Raw genomic sequence first — 19,376 nt, 5'->3', positions numbered from 1 at the left:
GACTTACTGACTGGAGGAGCTTTTGTCGATATGTATGAGAGAGAATGTTGTATGCTTAGTGGTGTGGGAGTTGTGGTAGAGATTGATGAAAGCAAGTTTAGTAAAAGGAAGAATATTAGGGGTAAGCAAATGGGAAATGGGTGTTTGGTGTTGAGCATGGGTCTGCATGGTGTTTTTTTTTTTCAAGATTGTTGAAAAGAGGAGTGAAGAAGTCCTAGACGTCATTTTCATTTTGCATGGCACTACTATAGTGTTGGATTGCTGGAAGTCTTATGACTGCCTAGGAGACAGGTTTTTGGCATATTGCCCTGAACCACTCGCTTCATTTCAGTAATCCTGAAACAGGTAAGAACACCAACATCATATGAGGTTCATGGAGTGCTATAAAAAGACAAGTGGCATACCAGCCTGCACAACAGCAATTTGACTCTTATCTGCCTGAATTTATTTGGAGAAGTCATAAAGAGTGCCATGGAATTTCTGAAAGGGGTCATTAGTCTTTCCAACCAGCAGAAAGCGATTAACTCCGCAGGCTGGTGGCATGGATAAGTGTATTTATTGTTTTTTTTTTTTAGCACTACCTGCCAGCTATAGTGGATCTTTCCTTGCGTCTTTAGAATGTGGTAACCAGTATTTCTGTTCACATTTACAGCAACTTGCCAAGTTTAGTCAGTTGACAGATTGCATTGGCTCTAACATGAACCACCATTACTTTGTGGCCAGTTAGAGCAAACAGCATCCAGTGGATCTTAGCAGCATCTATAGATTGTGGTAACCAGTTTTTCTGTATGTATACTCTATGGAGTCCATCAGTGTACTGTAATGGCAACCTTGTGGCTTTAGTCGGCCGATAGATGGCATTTTCTCAAACACAAACCGCCATGGGGGGAGCTGGTGAGAGCAAGCAGTTTCACATGCACATTAGTGGCTTCTTTAGATTGTGGCAACTTGGTGTTTCTGTATACTCTATGCAGCTCATGGGAGCAACCAGTATTCCATGGATCTTGGCGGCATTCTTCTCCTGTTTAGAATGTGGTAACCCCTATATGGACTGACGGCTAACACAAACCACCAGTAAATTAGCACTATGTAAATAGCAGTAATTGTCATTAATTCATTTGCATTAATTGTCCAATTTGCATACATTAGCACCATTAATCAATACTAATTGCATGATTTTATAGTTTGAAAATGGAAACCACAAAAGAAGGCACCATTAGCACCAGTAATTTATAAGAATTAATTTTGCACCTTTAATTAGGACTAATTTGCATGATTACATTGTGCATTCCTGTCATTTAGCAGGCTCACTGTGACTCAAACCTGTGAGAGGAGCTACAACTATGGTATCAGGCTATGCCTTGGCAAAAAACATAATCTGAATACTCTTTGAATAGACTTCAGATACTCTAGTAAATATTTGAAAATAATTTGCAGAACAAAGTATTCAACCTTGTACTAAATGTTTTTTTTTTTTCCCAAAAACATTACTTGGCAATATGCAAACATGTTGACACCTTTTTCATAGTGAGAACCTGTGTTATGTGATACACACATTTACATAAGATGCCAGATCATGCATACTGTCAACTTCTGGATTTATGGACATTGCAGGTCTTCCACAGCATGGATCATCTCTTCCTCCCTCATTTAAATCCTGCTGCTCACTTCTTAACCATTGAATAAGCAGGAGCATCCTACCTCCAATGTTTTAACCATATTTTCATGAATTGCCTTTAGTGTTAGTCCATTTTTTTTTCCAAATGATGGATGACTGCATGGTGATTGATTTTGACTATATTTCCTCATTCGTACAGCGCCTCCGTAGCCAGGTGGGAAGGAGCTGCAGTGCATAGCACACGCTTCTTGATTAGACTGGGGTTCGAGCCCGTCACCACCAAATACAGAAGATGCGGAAAGGTCAGGGAATGACCACTGCATATCCTGGAGCAACATGGCCTTAGTTGCTAATGCTCCTAAAAACAAAACAAAAACAAACAAACCTCATTCATACAAGTTTATTGATTTAAGGACCTGTAATTAAGAAAAGATGTTATAAGATAATTGTAGTCACTTTGTTTCACAAAGCAAATTTCCTTCTCTTTATCTTTAACAGTTAACCTGGGAAGTGAAATTAGCAATCTTGGAATTTCAGAAGTTTGTTTATTAGAAAAACTTTCAAGCCTGTTGGTATGTAAGGCCTCTGGAGTTGATGGCATGTACCCAGTGATTTTGAAGAGGGCAGCAAGCGACTGCATTGTACCATTAAGGTTCATTATGAGGATATCACTGGACTCAGGAGAGATTTCCTTGGATTGGAGCATTGCCATCTAAGATTAAAGCACTTCAAAGAGTGAAGTGGGTAACTACTGACCAGTCAATCTGGCTTCAGTGTTAGGAAAAATCATGTTTAACTAACCTAGTTAGCTATTTTGACAGTCACTCATGAGCTGGTTGTAGGAAATAATTTATACATTGTTTACTTGGATAACAGCAAAACATTTGACTCAGTCCTGTATGCACAGCCGTGCTGTGGGTGATGCAAAAGAGGCTCTTGCCTCAGGTTATAAGCTGAAAGGGGCACCAAAAGAAATATTAAATAATTGCCAACATTTTCGATTTATGTTTTAATTATTCCAATCCGTTTATCTTGCTTTTGCAAGACTAAAATCTTTGTCGCACCACTGATACCAAGCTGTCTGGGGTGTCACCATGGTTTTCACTCCACTGGTTGTCATTTTTATAACCTCAATTTTAATTTTTTATTAAAGTGTGTACCAGAAATGTATTTTAAACAAGTCATTTTTTAAAATTTTTTAAAAAAAAATATTTGAGGGGGGCAAAATTTTTCATTCTTGCCTCAGGTACTAAAATGGCATGGCACGGCCCTGCCTGTATGAAAGGTTATAGTATAAGCTTGAACATGTTGGAATCACAGGGATCCTTATCTGGATCATATTTTCAGATTAGGCTAATGTCAGACATTCCCAATGATCAATACTACGACAATTGTTCGTAGTTTTGATTCTTTCCGAATAGCATCGATGGAGGGATACAAGACATGTCAAGATCAGTAGAGCAGTTAATGATCAGTTCCAAGCACCACTTCTTCAAGGTGACTTAGTTAAATTTCAGAGATGGTCAGAAAAGTGGTAGCTGTGTTTTAATGCAACAAAATGCAAGGTTTTTTTACTTAGGATATAGCAACCCCAAAATAACTTACGCACTTCGTGGAATTGAATTAAAATAGAGGAAGAGGGTATTTGGAAGTTACGGTACTGGACATGAAACTCTTCAAGCAGTGTGGCCAGTAAGAATGAACTTCCATGGTGGCCTTGATGATTTATTGATCATTTTCTTGTAGACATAGGAAGGTCATCCCACTTATAAAGCTTTTGTGAAACTACCTGGACTACTGTGTCCAAGTATGGAGACTGCACCCAAAAAAGATATTGAGCTTTAAAAGGGTTAAAAAATGAGAAATTTGTCTGGTGAGAACAGCAAAAGGCCATCTACATGAGAAAAAACTGAACATGTCTGCTAAAGAAATTGGTAATTAGGTGCCTTATATACTTGACTGAAGTGTTTTAGGCTCTGAGGAGAAAGTAAAATGAATGAGGATAAAAAAATTTCACTGTTATAAATGATTCCAGAACTAGGAGCATAAATTAATTTTGGTGAAAGAGGTTTAGATTGGGTTGTAGGAAGAGTTCTTTTAACTAGTAAGTTGCTAATTACTGGAATCAATTGCCTCCATGAGTTGTTGAGGCTGACAGTATGGTCAAATTCAAAAGTGAGCTGTTAATAGTTTTTGCTGAATAGCATTAGCATTAGTAGAGGCATTTGATGCAAGAAAGCAAGCTTATGAAGCATCAGTCAAAAAAAAAATAATAATAAATAAAATAAATAAATAAAAAATAACCACTTACTTCCACTTCACCCCTCTGTTCGTTCGAAATACCTGTCCAGCTGAGCCTTGAACTTATTTAGGCTATCAACTTCCACGACAAGGGATGGAAGTCTGTTCCACCAACAATCACCCGCTGGCTAAAGGCAAATTTCTGCACATCTATCCTACATCTGTCTTTCCTCAATTTGAATTTATGCCCTCTCAGGTGATTATTCTGAGCAAGAGAAAGAATCCCATCAGCATTGAGCATGCTCAAACCTTTCAAGGCTTTATACACCTCTATCAGATTGCCTCGCTGGTGCCTAGTCTCCAGACACTGTAATTTTCAAAACTTAAGCCTTTCTTCGCAAGAGCACCCCTTTGTTCCATTCACTAATCTTGTTGCCCTTCTCAGTACTCGTTCCAGCAGCTCTACATCCTTCTTCAAATGAGGCCTGTATACAGTACTCTAGGTGTGGCCTGACCATTGCCTTATGCAAGGGAATAATCACCTCCTTATCCCTGCTAGAAAAATTCCTATATATCATTGACAATACACCATGAGCTACTCTTGCAGCCCATCTGCACTGCTCAGAGAACTACATATCTGCCTGCACAACCACCCCAGGTCCCTTTCATTCTCTACCACTGTCAGTGTAGTACCACCGAGTTGATATGTTGCTCTCAGGTTGCTGTTTCCCACATGTAGTACTTTACATTTGTCAATGTTAAACTTCATTTGCCACCTCTCAACCCATCTGCTCAACCTTTCCAGATCCTGTTGCAGCAGCATAGTGTCAGTAGGGTCCTTGGCAACCCTGCCAACCTTCGTATCATCTGCAAACTTGGACATTAAGCTTGATATACCATCATCAATATCATTTATAAATACAGAAAACAATAATGGACCCAATACTGAACCCTGAGGGACTCCACTAATAACATTAGTCCACGATGAGCAGTGTCCATTGATTACCACTCTCTGTCTTCTCCCCCTCAACCACCCCTTTATCCATAGCAGCAATTTGCCTCCAATGCCACACTGCTCCAATTTGTGCAGCAGTCTTTCATGTGCAACAGTATCAAAAGCCTTTCTAAGATCCAAGTATATAATATCAAAGTTATTCCCTGCATCCAGTTCTTTTGTGACTGCATCATAGTATCCAATCAAATTGGTGAGGCAAGACTTCCCCTTGACAAAACCATGCTGTGTCCGAGCTATAACTGAAGTCTTGTCTAGATGATCCCTTCACTTTACCCCTAAATATTCATTTAGTTTGTTAGCTACCTGAGCAGGATCATCAACAGTTGACCCATCGATATCAAGTGGACCAATCTGATTCATCCCCTTCCTTCCTTCTAGAGTTTACATAAGTAAAGAACTCTTTGCTGTTTTTCTATGCATCCCTTGCCAATGATTTCTCGTAATCAGCCTTTGCCTGCCTAACCTCCTTTGTGACTTGTTTACAGATCAACTTGTATCTGTCATAGGCTTCTGTATCATGTGTTAATTTGTATGTATCCCATGCATTTTTCTTCTCTGCCATATGTCTCATTAGTTCATCTGACATCCATTTAGGCATAAACCTTGAACAATATTTCTTAGTTGGTATGTAAAGCCTAGTAGCTTCCAAGATAAGTTCTTTGAATGCTTCCCATTTTGCATTTGCTGTTGGTAACATCATCAGTTGGTCCCACTGTATAGAATTTAAATACTGTCTCAGTCCATTGCAGTCGCCTTTACGAAAGCAATAACTCTTCCCTTTACCCCTAATGGTAGTTACCTCTTTGAGTAAATCCCACTTCAGCACTCTGTGATCACTGCCACCTAGTGGTTCATTTTTCTGCAGATTCTTAATGTATGAAGAATCACTATTGATAATCAAATCAAGAGTATTACTCCCTCTAGTTGCCTCCCGAACATGCTGATATAGAAAACAATCATCCAATAAATACACAAAAGCCTTGCTAGTGTATGTGTGACCAGCCCCCAAATTCCAGTCAATATCTGGGAAATTAAAATCCCCCCATTATAAGACTCTGATTTACTGGCCCACTCTTTCCCCGTACAGTTTCATATTATACTCATCAGTGTCATTAGGCCTATAGCACACTCCTACTCTCAATTTTGATCTCCCAATGCTTATGTCACACCAAACTGACTCGACACTGCACTGTCCAGCGATGTCGACTGGCTTCACTTTCTTGGATTTTATGTATTTCTTAACTAATAGCATAATCCCTCCTCCCTTCCTATCCTGTCTATCCTTTCTGTAGACATTGTACTCCCCAAATTCCAGTTCTGCATTCCTTATATCTGTGTGACACAACGTCTCTGAAATCCCAACAGTATCTGCCTTTGATGTTTTGAGCAATACCTCCAATTCATCAAATTTATTTACTAAACTCCTAGCATTGGTGTATACGCAAGTATACATGCACCTGTTCTTTTTCTTAGCTACCCTAACACAATCCATGTGTTTACTTGTACCCCAATGATTCCCAGCAGTCTGTGAAATATCCTGCATCTTATTTTCCAGGCTGCTGTTCATTCCATTAGAAGCAGTGCAAGAATCACTTTCACCTCTGCCAGTGGCTACTGTTAATCTATTAGTCCTTGTATCCCCCCAATCTAGCAGTTTTCCGACCCACCTAACACTGCCTCGATAGCATCATCAAACATTCTTGCACCCTTTCTATTTAAGTGTATCCCATCCCTGTAGAAGCAGTCTCTCTTGTTAACAAATACAGACCAGGCTGAAAAAAATTCTACCCCTGGAGCCTTGCACAGTCTTTCCAGGTCCGAATTGATTGACAGGGCTCTCATCATATACTCCCTCCTATCGTGTCTGGGCAGAATTGCAAACACTTTCAAATTCAACCCTAATTCACTGCTTTTTTTCAACAGTGACCTGTACTTGTTAAGTAATTACGCCGGTCTCCTACTCTTAATATCATTAGTGCCAACATGTACAACTATATCACCTTTTGTGCCCTTAAAAGACGATATCCGCTCTGCAACATCATCAATCTTTGCCCCTGGCAGACATACCCTGGTCCTGTTCCACCTATTCTTTTTACAAAGCATGTTTCCAGTTTCCCTGACAATAGAGTCACCAACAACTATTAGTTCCTTTGGGACTAGTGCATTCTGCCTTGGGGGCTGCCGCTGTGTTGCGTGATGACCAAGTGCAAGCTCTGGCATTGGTGTGGGCAGCTGAGAGCTTGATGGGGCCCCTCACTTTTAATCCTTCGAGGGCATCCACCCTGTCCTTCAAGCTCTCATATAGACCCATAACAACGCTGAGTTGTCGCCTGATTTCCTTACACTCCTTGCATCTCGCGCACACAAAGACACCCCCCATGGCAGTATCATGTCCCGTACCCGACTGCTCCACAAACATGAATACAAATGGAAAAATAAGGATGGAGCACTTGGGTATTTTATTTATTTTTTGGGTGGTGCAGTAAAAGCCTCAGGCTTTCTTGTGCCATATGACTAATACTAATATATTTTATTTGAATAGTCATAAGTTTTTAGCCTTAGGACTGTAAATAATCAAGATACCATGCTGTATGTAATTTAATATAACAAGCAATAAAGAGTTTCTGCATATGGAGACAAAAGCACTACTGTTGATAATGCACTTAGCCGTGTTCATCAGTGGCCGTTTCAAATGCTTTGCTAGTGGATTCTCCAACATTTGTTATTATTATTTATACAACTACTGAACAGGTGTAACTACAGTTACACCCATAACAGTATATGTACTCTTCTAATAACTCATGGATATTGATCATAGCAATCAGAATTAAGCTGTTATTATGTAGACTTATGTTCAGATGTGATAGTTTTTTTTCTTTTGCCATGTGAGAAAATTATTAAAGTGAAAACAGTAAAAACACACACACACACACACAGTCAAATCTCGTTAATACAAAGTTCAGGGGACCTACATTTTCACGTTTTGTAATAACGAGGTTTGTACTAACAAGATCCCTCAAAAGTGTCAATTTTACCGGGTTTTTTTTTTTTTTTTTGTACATACTGTATATCTAAGAATAATAATATCAAAAATAAATTAATTTAAATTAATAAAATAAAATGAAAACAAAAGCCTTGTCTAACAATACAGTAATAGGAATAAAATATTTTTTAAAGATATTTTATTTTATCTGTAAGATAAACTAAGAAAAAAGCAATTAACGGAAATGAAAATATTATACAGTATATATTTTGATATATATAATATTTTAGTATCAGAGTAAAAAGAATTACAATCTTAATATAAAAGGAGACATACAAACCATTAACTTTTTAATAAATTAATCTGATTTAAAGAAAGAATCCAATGTTGTTTGCACAGTTTTTGTCCTATTTGCATTTTTAACTATAGCACAAACATTATCAAATGCGATGGTTGTTTTTTTATCAACGTTACTGCAGGCCAACACATTCTTTATGTTCAATTCATTTTGGGCATCATTTTTAGATGGCAGTGTATGCATTTTTCACTGTCGCTGGTAACAAAAACATTGTTTTGTTTGGTGCTCAGGAGCTCTTTTGTTGTTGGCATTTCAGTGGTAGCAACCACCTTCATCCACCTTCACAAACTCTTCAGATTTGCCAACAAAATCCATATGCTCCTCCGTTCCTCAGTGTTGCTAAATCATTCGTCTGCTGGACCATGTTTTTCGATGATATTCTCTCCAAAGCTTCTGTTTCTGAAGCATTTGATTATTACACTTGATGCAATACTGTCCCAAGCAATAACACGATTATGGATAGATCCAAGACATTCCAATTTGTCTGCAAATTGTTCCCCCCTTCAGTTTTCAGGACCAAGTACCTTATCAAGTAGGCTCTGTATGCTCTCTTGAGGTTATAAATAATGCCTTGATCCAGTGGTAGTATTGAGGGGTAAAAACAACAGCCGTATATTTGTCAACTTAAGTGTCTCGGCAGAATGTGTACAACGATCTAGAATCATCAAAATATTCCTGTTTTCTGAAGCCATTCTTCTGTCCACTTTTGAAAATTTTGACCGCAAGCCAAGCACTTCTATTGGCCTCATAATCACAGGGAAGTTGGTTAACTGCTTTAAATCATCTTGTTTTGGAAAACTTACCAATCACAAGTGGGCGGAGTTTTGTACTGCCATCTGAATTGCAGCATAACAGAACAGTGAGTCTTTGTTTACTAAATTTTCCACCATGACAAGACTCCTCGAACAGCAAATGTTTTGTTTGGCAGCAAATTATAAAATAAACCTGCCTAGTCAAGATTAAAAATATCCTTTGCCTCATATTTTTCAAGAATGGACCTTACAGAACACAACCAGTCTAGCCATTTCTTTGTCAACTAATCCAGACTCACCACGAAATCAAGTTATTCGTGTATTTAAATCTTTCAAGCCAGCCACTGCTGCAATTGAAGTCTATTTCCATGTTGCTCAGCTTGATAATTGCCTTTTCTTGCAAAATTGGACTTGATATTGGCAAATTAGATGCACGCATTTGTTGGTACTACTCAAAGTTTTGTCAAGCTCCTTGTGTTTTGCACCACAAATTCATTTCCTGTTTTTCATCACTGCTTCAGTGTCACACACTTCAGTCTTTTTTGGTTTTTCAATATTGTTGATAAAGTAGGTAAAGGGATGTATTCCTTTGCAATGTCCATTTTGCTTCTTTCCATCCTATCAACATCTTGTATTGTTTTTAGTTTAATTTCCAAGCTTAATTCTGTCTGTTTATGTTTTGTCTTCAAATTAATAAAGACACAAGTTCCAAAAAAAACTCATCTCAGATAAAATGGCACAAAAAATAGATTGCTGTATACGGTAGCAAAAGACTCTTTGAGCTGGGGTAATAACTGCAACTGACCTTATTTCCGTGGAGAGCGAACGTGTGCATGTAAACAACTTAGAAAAACTTTTTATTCTTTTGTTAAGTTAACAACTCATCCTTCAGAAAGATGGTTTTCAGATTGCACTTGATGTTGTAGCTACCATAAACTTCTTTTGATTACACAAAACTAATTTCTAACAAGTCAGTGCCATCCTTGGAGAAGTAGGGAGCCGGGTAGCCAGGGGCAATAATCTGACAGCTCTGCCAAGATTTGTATTAAACATACAAAATGACAATATTTATTTCTCATGGGGTGAAAAAGAACTTTGTAATATATATTAACTGAATTTTGTAATAAACAAATATATTTACAAAGAAAATTTCGCAGGGGAATGGTATGTACTTCATATAAACAAGTATTTCGTATAAACAGAGTTTGTATTAACGAGATTTTACTATACACCTAATTCTGTTTTTGCACGAACTTTTTTTACACGAATTCAGAATAAAAATTTCATTCTCTTTTTACGCAAGTCATTTTGATTTAACACGATTTCAATTAATTTTTTTTGCCTAAATTCTAAGAAAATTTTTTTTTTAATTTGTGGCATATTAGTATTATTTCTATTTTACATGCACCAATAGATTGGATAACAGCTAGTGTGTGCGTTTTGAAACGCGTGCTTTTGTTTACCAATGTGTACGTCTAGATATCTATGAATCGTCAACGTTTTTATTGAATTTGGTGCACATCTACGGTATTTGTGCATTGTATCTTTGGAAGACATTTAGTAGTATGCTCTATTTCAAAGTGAAAGAATCTTTAGTGAAATTTTTGCACATAAAAATTTATTAATTTTGCCGATAGTCAATAAATTGTAAGTTTACAAATTTTTCATACTTTTTTTATTAATTATAACTGAGATATTTTTCGGTAGCCCTTATATAATGTCGAATAATTGGCCTATTACCAAAATGAAAAGGAAAGCGATTTCTTTGGAACTTAAAATTCAAATTTTAGATCGTCTTGCAACTGGACAAGGGGCGACGTCTGTAGGAAAGCATTTTGGTGTACATGAAGCTACCGTAAGAACTATTAAGAAAAATGAAGCTGCATTAGGAAGTCGGTATGTTCTGGAACAAAAGTAAGTGTTAATTCATCATCATATACAAGAGATATTGTCAAGGAAAAAATGGAAAAGGCTCTGGTAATATGGATAGAAGACCAGTCACAAAAAAAAAGTACCAGTAGATGGAAATGCCATCAAGCAAACAGCATTAAGAAAGAATTTACAGACAGATTAAAGAAAAGGAGCCAAGCACTTCATCTCAATTAAACAGAAAGTATGAATTTTCTGCGAGTACAGGTTGGATGACAGGGTTTCTTAAAAGGAATACTCTTCATAATATAAAAATTAAAGGTGAAACTGCATCTGCAGATGAATCGGCTGCTAAAGTATTCCTGCAGGAACTTTCAAAAATTATTGAAGATGGAGGATACACTCCTGATCAAGTGTGGAATGCAGATGAAACTGGCATTCTTCTGGAAACGAATGCCGAACAGAACGTATGTAGCCAAATCGCAGAAAACTGCTGGTGGTTTTATGGTAGCTAAGGATCGTGTGACCTTATTATTTTCCTCTAACGCTTCAGGAGATCGTATGTTGAAACCACTGCCGGTAAATCGAGCCGTAAACCCACGTTCAATGAAAGATGTAGATATCAATAAACTGCCTGTTCACTGGATGGCAAACAAGAAGGCCTGGGTGACTACTGCTATCTTTATAGAATGGTTCAACAAATGTTTCGTCCCAGAAGTCAGACGTCATATGAATTTGAAAGGTCTCGAATTTAAAGTTCTTCTGATTCTTGATAATGCTTCCAGCCATCCTGTCTTGGAACACCCAACGTACAAATTTTATTTCTGCCACCTAATACTACATCTTTGATACAACCGGTAGACCAAGGTATAATTGTGACAATTAAAACATACTACGTAAAACGAACATTCCAACACGTTTTGGACAAACTGAATGATGAAACACTAACAGTCATTGATGTGTGGAAGAAATTCTCAATTATGGATTGTATCGGCGCCTCTGTAGCCAGGTGGGAAGGAGCAGCAGTGCGTAGCACACGCTTCTTGATTAGACCGGGGTTCGAGCCCGTCACCACCAAATACGGAGGATGCGGAAAGGTCAAGGAATGACCACAGCATATTCCGGAACAATATGGCCTTAGTTGCTAATGCTCCTAAAAACCAACCAAACAATATGGATTGTATCAATCAAGTTGGATTAGCGTTAACTGAATTAAAACCAGCAACTTTAAATGCGTGTTGGAAAGCGGTTTGGCCACAGTGTGTAAAAAGCAAAGATCCCATCATCCTTAATACGACCGCATTTCCCAACATCATTACAATGACACACAAAATTGGTGGAGAAAGATTCGATGATCTATCGTTTGAAGATATTGATGAATTGTTAACCGACAAAGCCCTAAGCGAAGATGAAATATTAGAGATTGTCCTTGGGATTCCTTATCCCACAGAACGTAGTGATAATGAAGAAAATGATCCTGTTCTAAATGTAGATTTAATAAAAGACGGTCTGGAACTGGCCAGAAAATTAGGTAATCATTTTGTCAAACATGACCCTAATGAGGAACGCGCTGAGAAGTTTCAACTTGAACTGAAATTGTTGACAGCCTCTTACAGAGAATTATATAACGGCCTAACCAAAACACGAACACAACGATTAATAACTGAATTTGTTCGTAAAACCGGTGAAACATCAGCACCAGAGGAGACTCGTGCTGATTTTGCTCAAGAGATCACAGAAAGAATGTCATTAATAGAGGAAGAAGATGTCCACAACATTTCTAGTGATAGCAGTGATATTCCAGTCGTACGCAAACGTATGCGCCATTTATTATCAGAAAGTGAAAATGAATAAAATTTTGTTATGTGTAAAACAGATTTTTTTGTTCATGAAGAATTCATTTCATATGCATACAAATTTACTTTAATACATTTTCATTACATATTATTACATGTGTATTTTGTTGAAATAAAATAATAAGCTTAAAAAGAATATTTTTATGTGTTTTTTTTTTAAATTATTTTTACTGATTTTTTAGATCCGGAACCAATCTTCTTTTCTTCCATAAATACAATGTATTTTTTTACACGAATTTTTTTTACACGTATTTTTCAGGAACGTATCTATCGTGTAAAAACAGAATTAGGTGTAGTTGTATTAATGTGTGTCCAGTTTTTCCTTTGGCTGACCATTTCATGTGATGAGGAATAGCTGTTTAATCTCAAACTTCGATTAATAGTGATTATCTCTGGGTTCTGTTCTTTCACATACTGTTTTTCCTTCTTATCCACAATTTTGCTGATAATGTAAACTTGCTTTCTTGCATCATATGCCTCTACTAATGTTAATGTTGTGCTTTTCTTTGATATTCTGCACAGTAAAAGCAAAATGTTTTTGTAAACTATCAGCTTCTTGAATGCTTATCTACAGATTATACTTCACTCTTCTTTGTTGACAGCTAGCCACTGGCATAAATTGTGAAGGCATTATAATATGGATGAATTTACTATTTCTTCCGGGCGCCTCTGTAGCCAGGTGGGAAGGAGCAGCAGTGCATAGCACACGCTTCTTGATTAGACCGGGGTTTGAGCCCGTCACCACCAAATACGGAGCATGCAGAAAGGTCAGGGAATGACCACCACACATATTCCCTGAGCAATATGGCCTTAGTTGCCAATGCTCTTAAAAACCAAATAACAAACTATTTCTTCCCAGGTTGCATCTTGAATGCCAGAAAACTTTCTCTCATATTGTATTTCATACTATTCAACAAGGTCTGTTTACTTCTTATTAGGTACTCCATGTGTGGGTTGCAATTTTATACAATTTGTACAAGGTCTTTCAAAAAATTGTTCTTATTCCCTGAATTCAGTAGTCTAGAAGCAATATGCTGTTCTGGGTAGTAACTTAACTTATGAAGCTCAAAAAAATGTTAGTATTCTCACATTTCTCAACAGTGTGGATTAGAAGAATCTCCAGCACATGGGATTGTTTGAAAAGATGTGAAATTGTTACCATACAAAATAAAAATATATAGCATTCTTTTGGTAACAATGATGAAGACAGAGTTGCTGTATGCCCTACTTCTGCATTTGTTAGAAAGTAATTCTGCTGGTCTTCTAACATGTTCTTTTCTGGCTGGAGTAATGGAATGTTTCCACACTTGACTAGAATATTTTGGATGCCAGTGCAGTATTTTCACATGACATCCATACCTCCTCCAAAAAAACTGTAATGAGTACAGACACACTATATACATGTTATGTGTATTTATCAATGCATATCTCCCCAAACAAATCCTGTAGGTCATATCTGATAACATAATAAACACTCTATCAATTATGTGGCTTAATAAAAAGTAAAAATGCAGATACATCAGTTTCTAACTAACACGAGTTCAGTTTAACACTAATTTTAAAGTAGGGCTCTTCCTTTTGCTCATGCAACTTTTTTTACATCTCCCAAGCCATTATGCTTCTTACTCATTTGTCCACTATCATTTTTGCTTACAGTCATCTTGGAACCTAGTGGTTTTGTAATTTTAACTTATTAATTTGCATAACTTTATATTATATATTCCCTTTCAAAGTGAAATCACGACTGGCATGGATCAGCAGTCAGATAATGGGAATAAGAAATGCAGAAACTGGAATAAAACTAAGTGCTGTGAGAAAAAAATAAATTACCTTCAGATATCATTTGTGATATAGATTTTAGTGAAATTAAACATCTACACTATTGCAGAAAAAATTAAGGCAAGATTCCAGGTGCAAGTTCTAGCTGCAATCCTGTCATCCCAGGCAAGACCAGTGAATATGGAATGAATACTTGTGATCTGTGTAGAAATCCTGGTGAGGAGGAATTTGTTGGCGACCTCATGGCTATAAATGCTGCCCTTATAGCCATGAAGTTGTCAATGAATTCCTCCTCTGGGGGTTTTAAGTCTTTTTAAGGCTTGAAGAAAAACTATCCTCTTTGAGCTTTGAGTTTTTATGAAGGAAGGAAGGAAGATAAGATAAGAAAAACTATCCTAAGGAAACTAAGAGGGGGATTCGCTGCAACCACTAGCTGGTTCAATCACTCTAAATCCCACTAAAGGCCCTTACAACCTACTGTTTACAGAAGGAGTGAATAATTCATATATGATGGCTGCAGAACAACTTCCTGAAGTATTAAAAAAAAAAAAAAAAAACACTTAATTACAAATGTCTTAAGCAGTGAACAAAAGGAACAATATTTAAGGCAGCAAAGGATCATGTGCAGGTGATTATAGGATGGACTGAAAATGGTGATAAAAAGAGTTGAATCATGTTGTGATCTATCATGCTGAAAATGAGATGGACTTTCAGAGTTTTCTCAAATTTTTCCTTCCTGTTTATTTGAGCTCCACAAAGGATTGGGTATAAGAACCAAAATTTAGTGAATGATTTACCAGACAACTGCACAATATACATAAGGAATACTGCAAGGTTTCAAAATTTTGTTAGTGTTGGATAATGTTCCAGGAAGTCCTCCTATCATCCAAGCATATTACTGTAATTGTTTTTTCATCTCCCAGCAGTAACTAAAAGTCCTAAAATGCTTAAGAGTATGAGTAAACAGTATTGCAATTTCTTGTTTCTATCTTTGAGTTAATGTATAATAAATATAAATGAACAAGTAAAAAAAAAAAAAAAAAAATACAGAACATTAACCATCATAATAAAGAATAAAATTTAAACTGTTAATCAGGTTAGGGTGCTGTTATATATCCCCTCCCATTTACATTAATTCTTATGGGAAATAATGGAATAGTGAAGTCATCTAAATGACTTCACCCTGCATTAAATTTAAGAATGCAATTATCATGTTAGTTGGGGACTGGCTATACTCTCATTATTTCTCAAACTTTTAAAAATTATAATCCACTCAGACACTTCAACTAATGGTGGTTATCACTTGTGAAAAAAATTCAAGATACAGTATTAAGGTCATTACAAATATTGGTAGTAATTTTCAATTTTATGGTTAAGCAAACAGCCCTTAAGCAAGGTATAATCGTGGTTTCGAGATGAAGAGCAGAGATTTCTGGAAATGGTGTCACTTTACATTTTGGGCAGCCAAGATATTTTCTGTTTTCACATAACTACTAAGGGAGAATTGAATTTAAAGTTTCCATCCAAATAAAAATATGAGAAGAACAACTATATCTTATGTCCACAAAAAGATGCAAAATAATTCATTACCCCTCTATTGTATATTTATAGCAAGCAGTTCTTTTATCAAATGTTGTTTCAAAGACTGTCTTTTAATATTTAGAAAATGTCTACCAGTCACCGGCATCGGTATAAAAATGTTGGGCTGGATGCCCAAGAGCTTCGGAGGAGAAGAGAGGAAGAAGGAGTACAACTTAGGAAACAGAAAAGAGAAAGTGAGGTAAGGATGTTATTGGTTGTCAAGTTGTTGGAAAGAAGTTCTCTTTAAATTTTTAAACTGAAAATTTATCCTTTTAATTTTACTTTCCTCTGGTGATAATATCTGCTTTAATGTTACTTTTAAATTTTCAAATGGAACATTACCAAAACATCTAATTACAGTTGTGGTTTGTAAATAATGATTGGACCACCAATAAGGTCTATTTAGAAATTCCCAAGAACCTGGAATATAATCAAGCCAAGGAATGTATGAGAAGGTGTTAGTTTGCATTTTGTTAGTCCATAATTAGTATTAGTAGTAGCAAATGATATAAGAAAGCAAGCTTATAGAGAAAGCTCTTCAGTAAAAAAAAAAAAAACTTTCCATATGATCTGTCTCTTCCAGCTAATAGTTTATCTAATTCTTCTTTGAATTTATTCAACTACCTACTTCCACAACACCAGTTGGAAATTTGTTACAACAGTCAACTATCCTCTAGCTGAATGCAAATTTCTGCATGTCTGTCTTGCAGTCATCCTTCCTCAGTTCGAATTTATGTCCCTTGTGTGTGTAGTTTGAGCAAGAGGAAAGGTGCCATCAGCATTGAGCTTATTCAATCCATCCTTGTACTTACCTCAATTAGATCTGCTCACATCTGTCTAGTCTCCAAATACTACAGTTTGCAGAACTGAAGCCTTTCTTGGTAAAAGTGCCCTTTTGTTCTCCTCTCCAATCTCATTGTCCTTCTCTGTACCCATTCCAGCAAGTCCACATCATTCCTTAAATGAAACCTCCAGACCTGTATGCAGTATTTAAGGTGTATCCTATGAGATAGTCAACTCTTTATCCCTGCTGACAAAATTCCTATACATCATTGAGCAAATCCCATGAGCTGTCCTAGCAGTCCATTTGCATTTCTCAAAGAACTTTGCCATATTACCCTACCATGTTAAGCAGATCCACATCCCTCCTAAAATGAGATTTCCAGAAAAGTATGCAGCACTCAAGATGTGGCCTAACCATTGCATTATACAACAGATAATCACCTTATTCCCATTGGCAAAATTCCTGTATATCATTGACAAAAATCCAATGAGCTGTGCTAGCAGCCCATCTGCAGTGCTCAAGAACTTAGCCATGTAGCCGATGTCCTGTTAAAATATATACCTTTTGGATCAGGTTTTGATTTTTATAGACATCTAGTGGGTTGGTTTCAAAATTATGTAGATTTGGTTGGGTCCATGTAATTACTTTCAAAAAACCATAACTTCTGGAAACATCTTTTAATTTAGATTTATTTGTGGATGGGAATGCCAAACGTTTATCAAACTCTTAACAGAGAGCTGAAGGATTTTGTAATAATTGAGAGCAAAATGGAGGAGAAATTGTTGAAGTTAAACATAAGAAAGGCACCTGGGGTGGATGAGGATCTATCCTGTTATATTAAAGGAGGCAGCAAAAGAATTAAACCCTTAGCTATAATTATGAGAGCATCTTTGGATTCAGGGGAGGTCCCCCACAGACTGGAGATATGCAAAAGTATCACCTATTCACAAGGGGGGGGGGTTCAAGAGGCGACACAATTTTAGCACTAGAAGAGACATATGATGCAAGAAAGCAAGCTTATGCAGCATCAGCCAAAAAAAAAAAAAAAAAACCCTCCCATTTCACTCCTTCGTTCATTTCAAATACCTGTCCAGCCCAGCCTTAAATTTATTTAGGCTATCAACTTCCACAACAAAGGATGGAAGTCTGTTCCACCAACCAACTATCCGCTGTCTAAAGGAAAACTTCTGCACATCTATCCTACATCTGTCTTTGCTCAATTTGAATTTATGCCCTCTCAGGTGATTATTCTGAGCAAGAGGAAGAATCCTGTCAGCATTGAGTATGCTCAAACCATTCAAAGCTTTATACACCTCAATCAGATCACCTCGCAGGTGATCTGATTGAGACACTCAGACACTCTCCAGACACAGTAATATGCAAAAATTAAGCCTTTCTTCGTAAGAGCAACCCTTTGTTCCATTCACTAATCTTGTTGCCCTTCTCTGTACTCGTTCGAACAGCTCTACATCCTTCTTAAAATGAGGCCTCCAGACCTGTATACAGTACTCAAGGTGTGGCCTGACCATTGCCTTATACAAGGGGATAATATCACCTCCTTATCTCTGCTAGAAAAATTCCTGTATATCATTGACAAGACACCATGAGCTACTCTTTCAAACCATCTGCACTGCTCAGAAAACTTCATATCTTCCTGCACTCAGGCAGAGATGAAGTTTGCTAGCACTGTCGGTGGTAGTACCACAGAGTTGATACGTTACTCTGGGGTTACTGTTTCCCATATGTAGTTCTTTATATTTCTCAATGTTAAACTTCATTTGCCACCTCTCAGCCCATCTGCTCAACTTTTCTAGATCCTGTTGCAGCAGCATACTGTCAGCAGCATACTTTTCTAGATCCTGTTGCAGCAGGGTTGTTAAGTGTCCTTAACAACCCTGCCAACATTTGTATCGTCTGCAAACTTGGACATTAAGCTTGATATACCATCATCAATATCATTTATAAATACAGAAAACAACAATGAACCCAATACTGTAACCTGAGGGACTCCACTAATAACATTAGTCCACGATGAGCAGTAACCATTGATTACCACTCTGTCTTCTCCCACTCAACCATCTCTTTATCCATAGCACCAATTTGCCTCCAATGCCACACTGCTCCAATTTGTTCAGCAGTCTTCCATGTGCAACAGTATCAAAAGCCTTTCTAAGATTCAAATATATGATATCAAAGTTATTCCCTGCATCCAGTTCCTTTGTGACCACATTATAGTATCCAATCAAATTGGTCAGGCAAGACTTTCCCTTAACAAAACCATGCTCTGTCCTAGCTATAAATGAAGTTTTGTCTAGATGATCCTGCAGTGTTCTTTTACCAGTGCCTCCATTAATTTTCCTGGAACAGAAGTTAAACTATCAGGTCTATAATTACTTGTGTCGCCTGTTGATCCTCCTTCGTGGATTGGGGTCACATTTGCACATCTCCAGTCCATGTACCCCCATTCCTGAGTCCAACGAAGCTCTCATAATTATGGCTAAGGGTTTACTTACTTCCGTTGCTGCCTCCTTTAATATAAC

The 19,376-nt window shown here is 37.1% G+C and overlaps 1 protein-coding gene across 2 annotated transcripts in view; it reads left to right on the top strand.

Annotated features, from left to right (window-relative positions):
* Kap-alpha1 (karyopherin alpha1) overlaps nucleotides 1–19,376 on the top strand; it is a 188,621-nt gene that overhangs the window by 39,415 nt on the left and 129,830 nt on the right. For both annotated transcript variants that reach the window (XM_090379147.1, XM_090379146.1), the window contains exon 2: nucleotides 16,135–16,251. In XM_090379147.1, coding sequence (XP_090235273.1) covers nucleotides 16,138–16,251 — 114 coding nt within the window. In that variant the 5' untranslated portion in view covers nucleotides 16,135–16,137. The remainder of the gene's footprint in view (nucleotides 1–16,134; nucleotides 16,252–19,376) is intronic.

This window comes from Mastigoproctus giganteus, chromosome 8, assembly GCF_048544385.1.
Source record: "Mastigoproctus giganteus isolate SK-2022 chromosome 8, ASM4854438v1, whole genome shotgun sequence".
Lineage (NCBI taxonomy): Eukaryota > Metazoa > Arthropoda > Arachnida > Uropygi > Thelyphonidae > Mastigoproctus > Mastigoproctus giganteus.
This window is presented reverse-complemented; position numbering and strand designations above follow the sequence as displayed.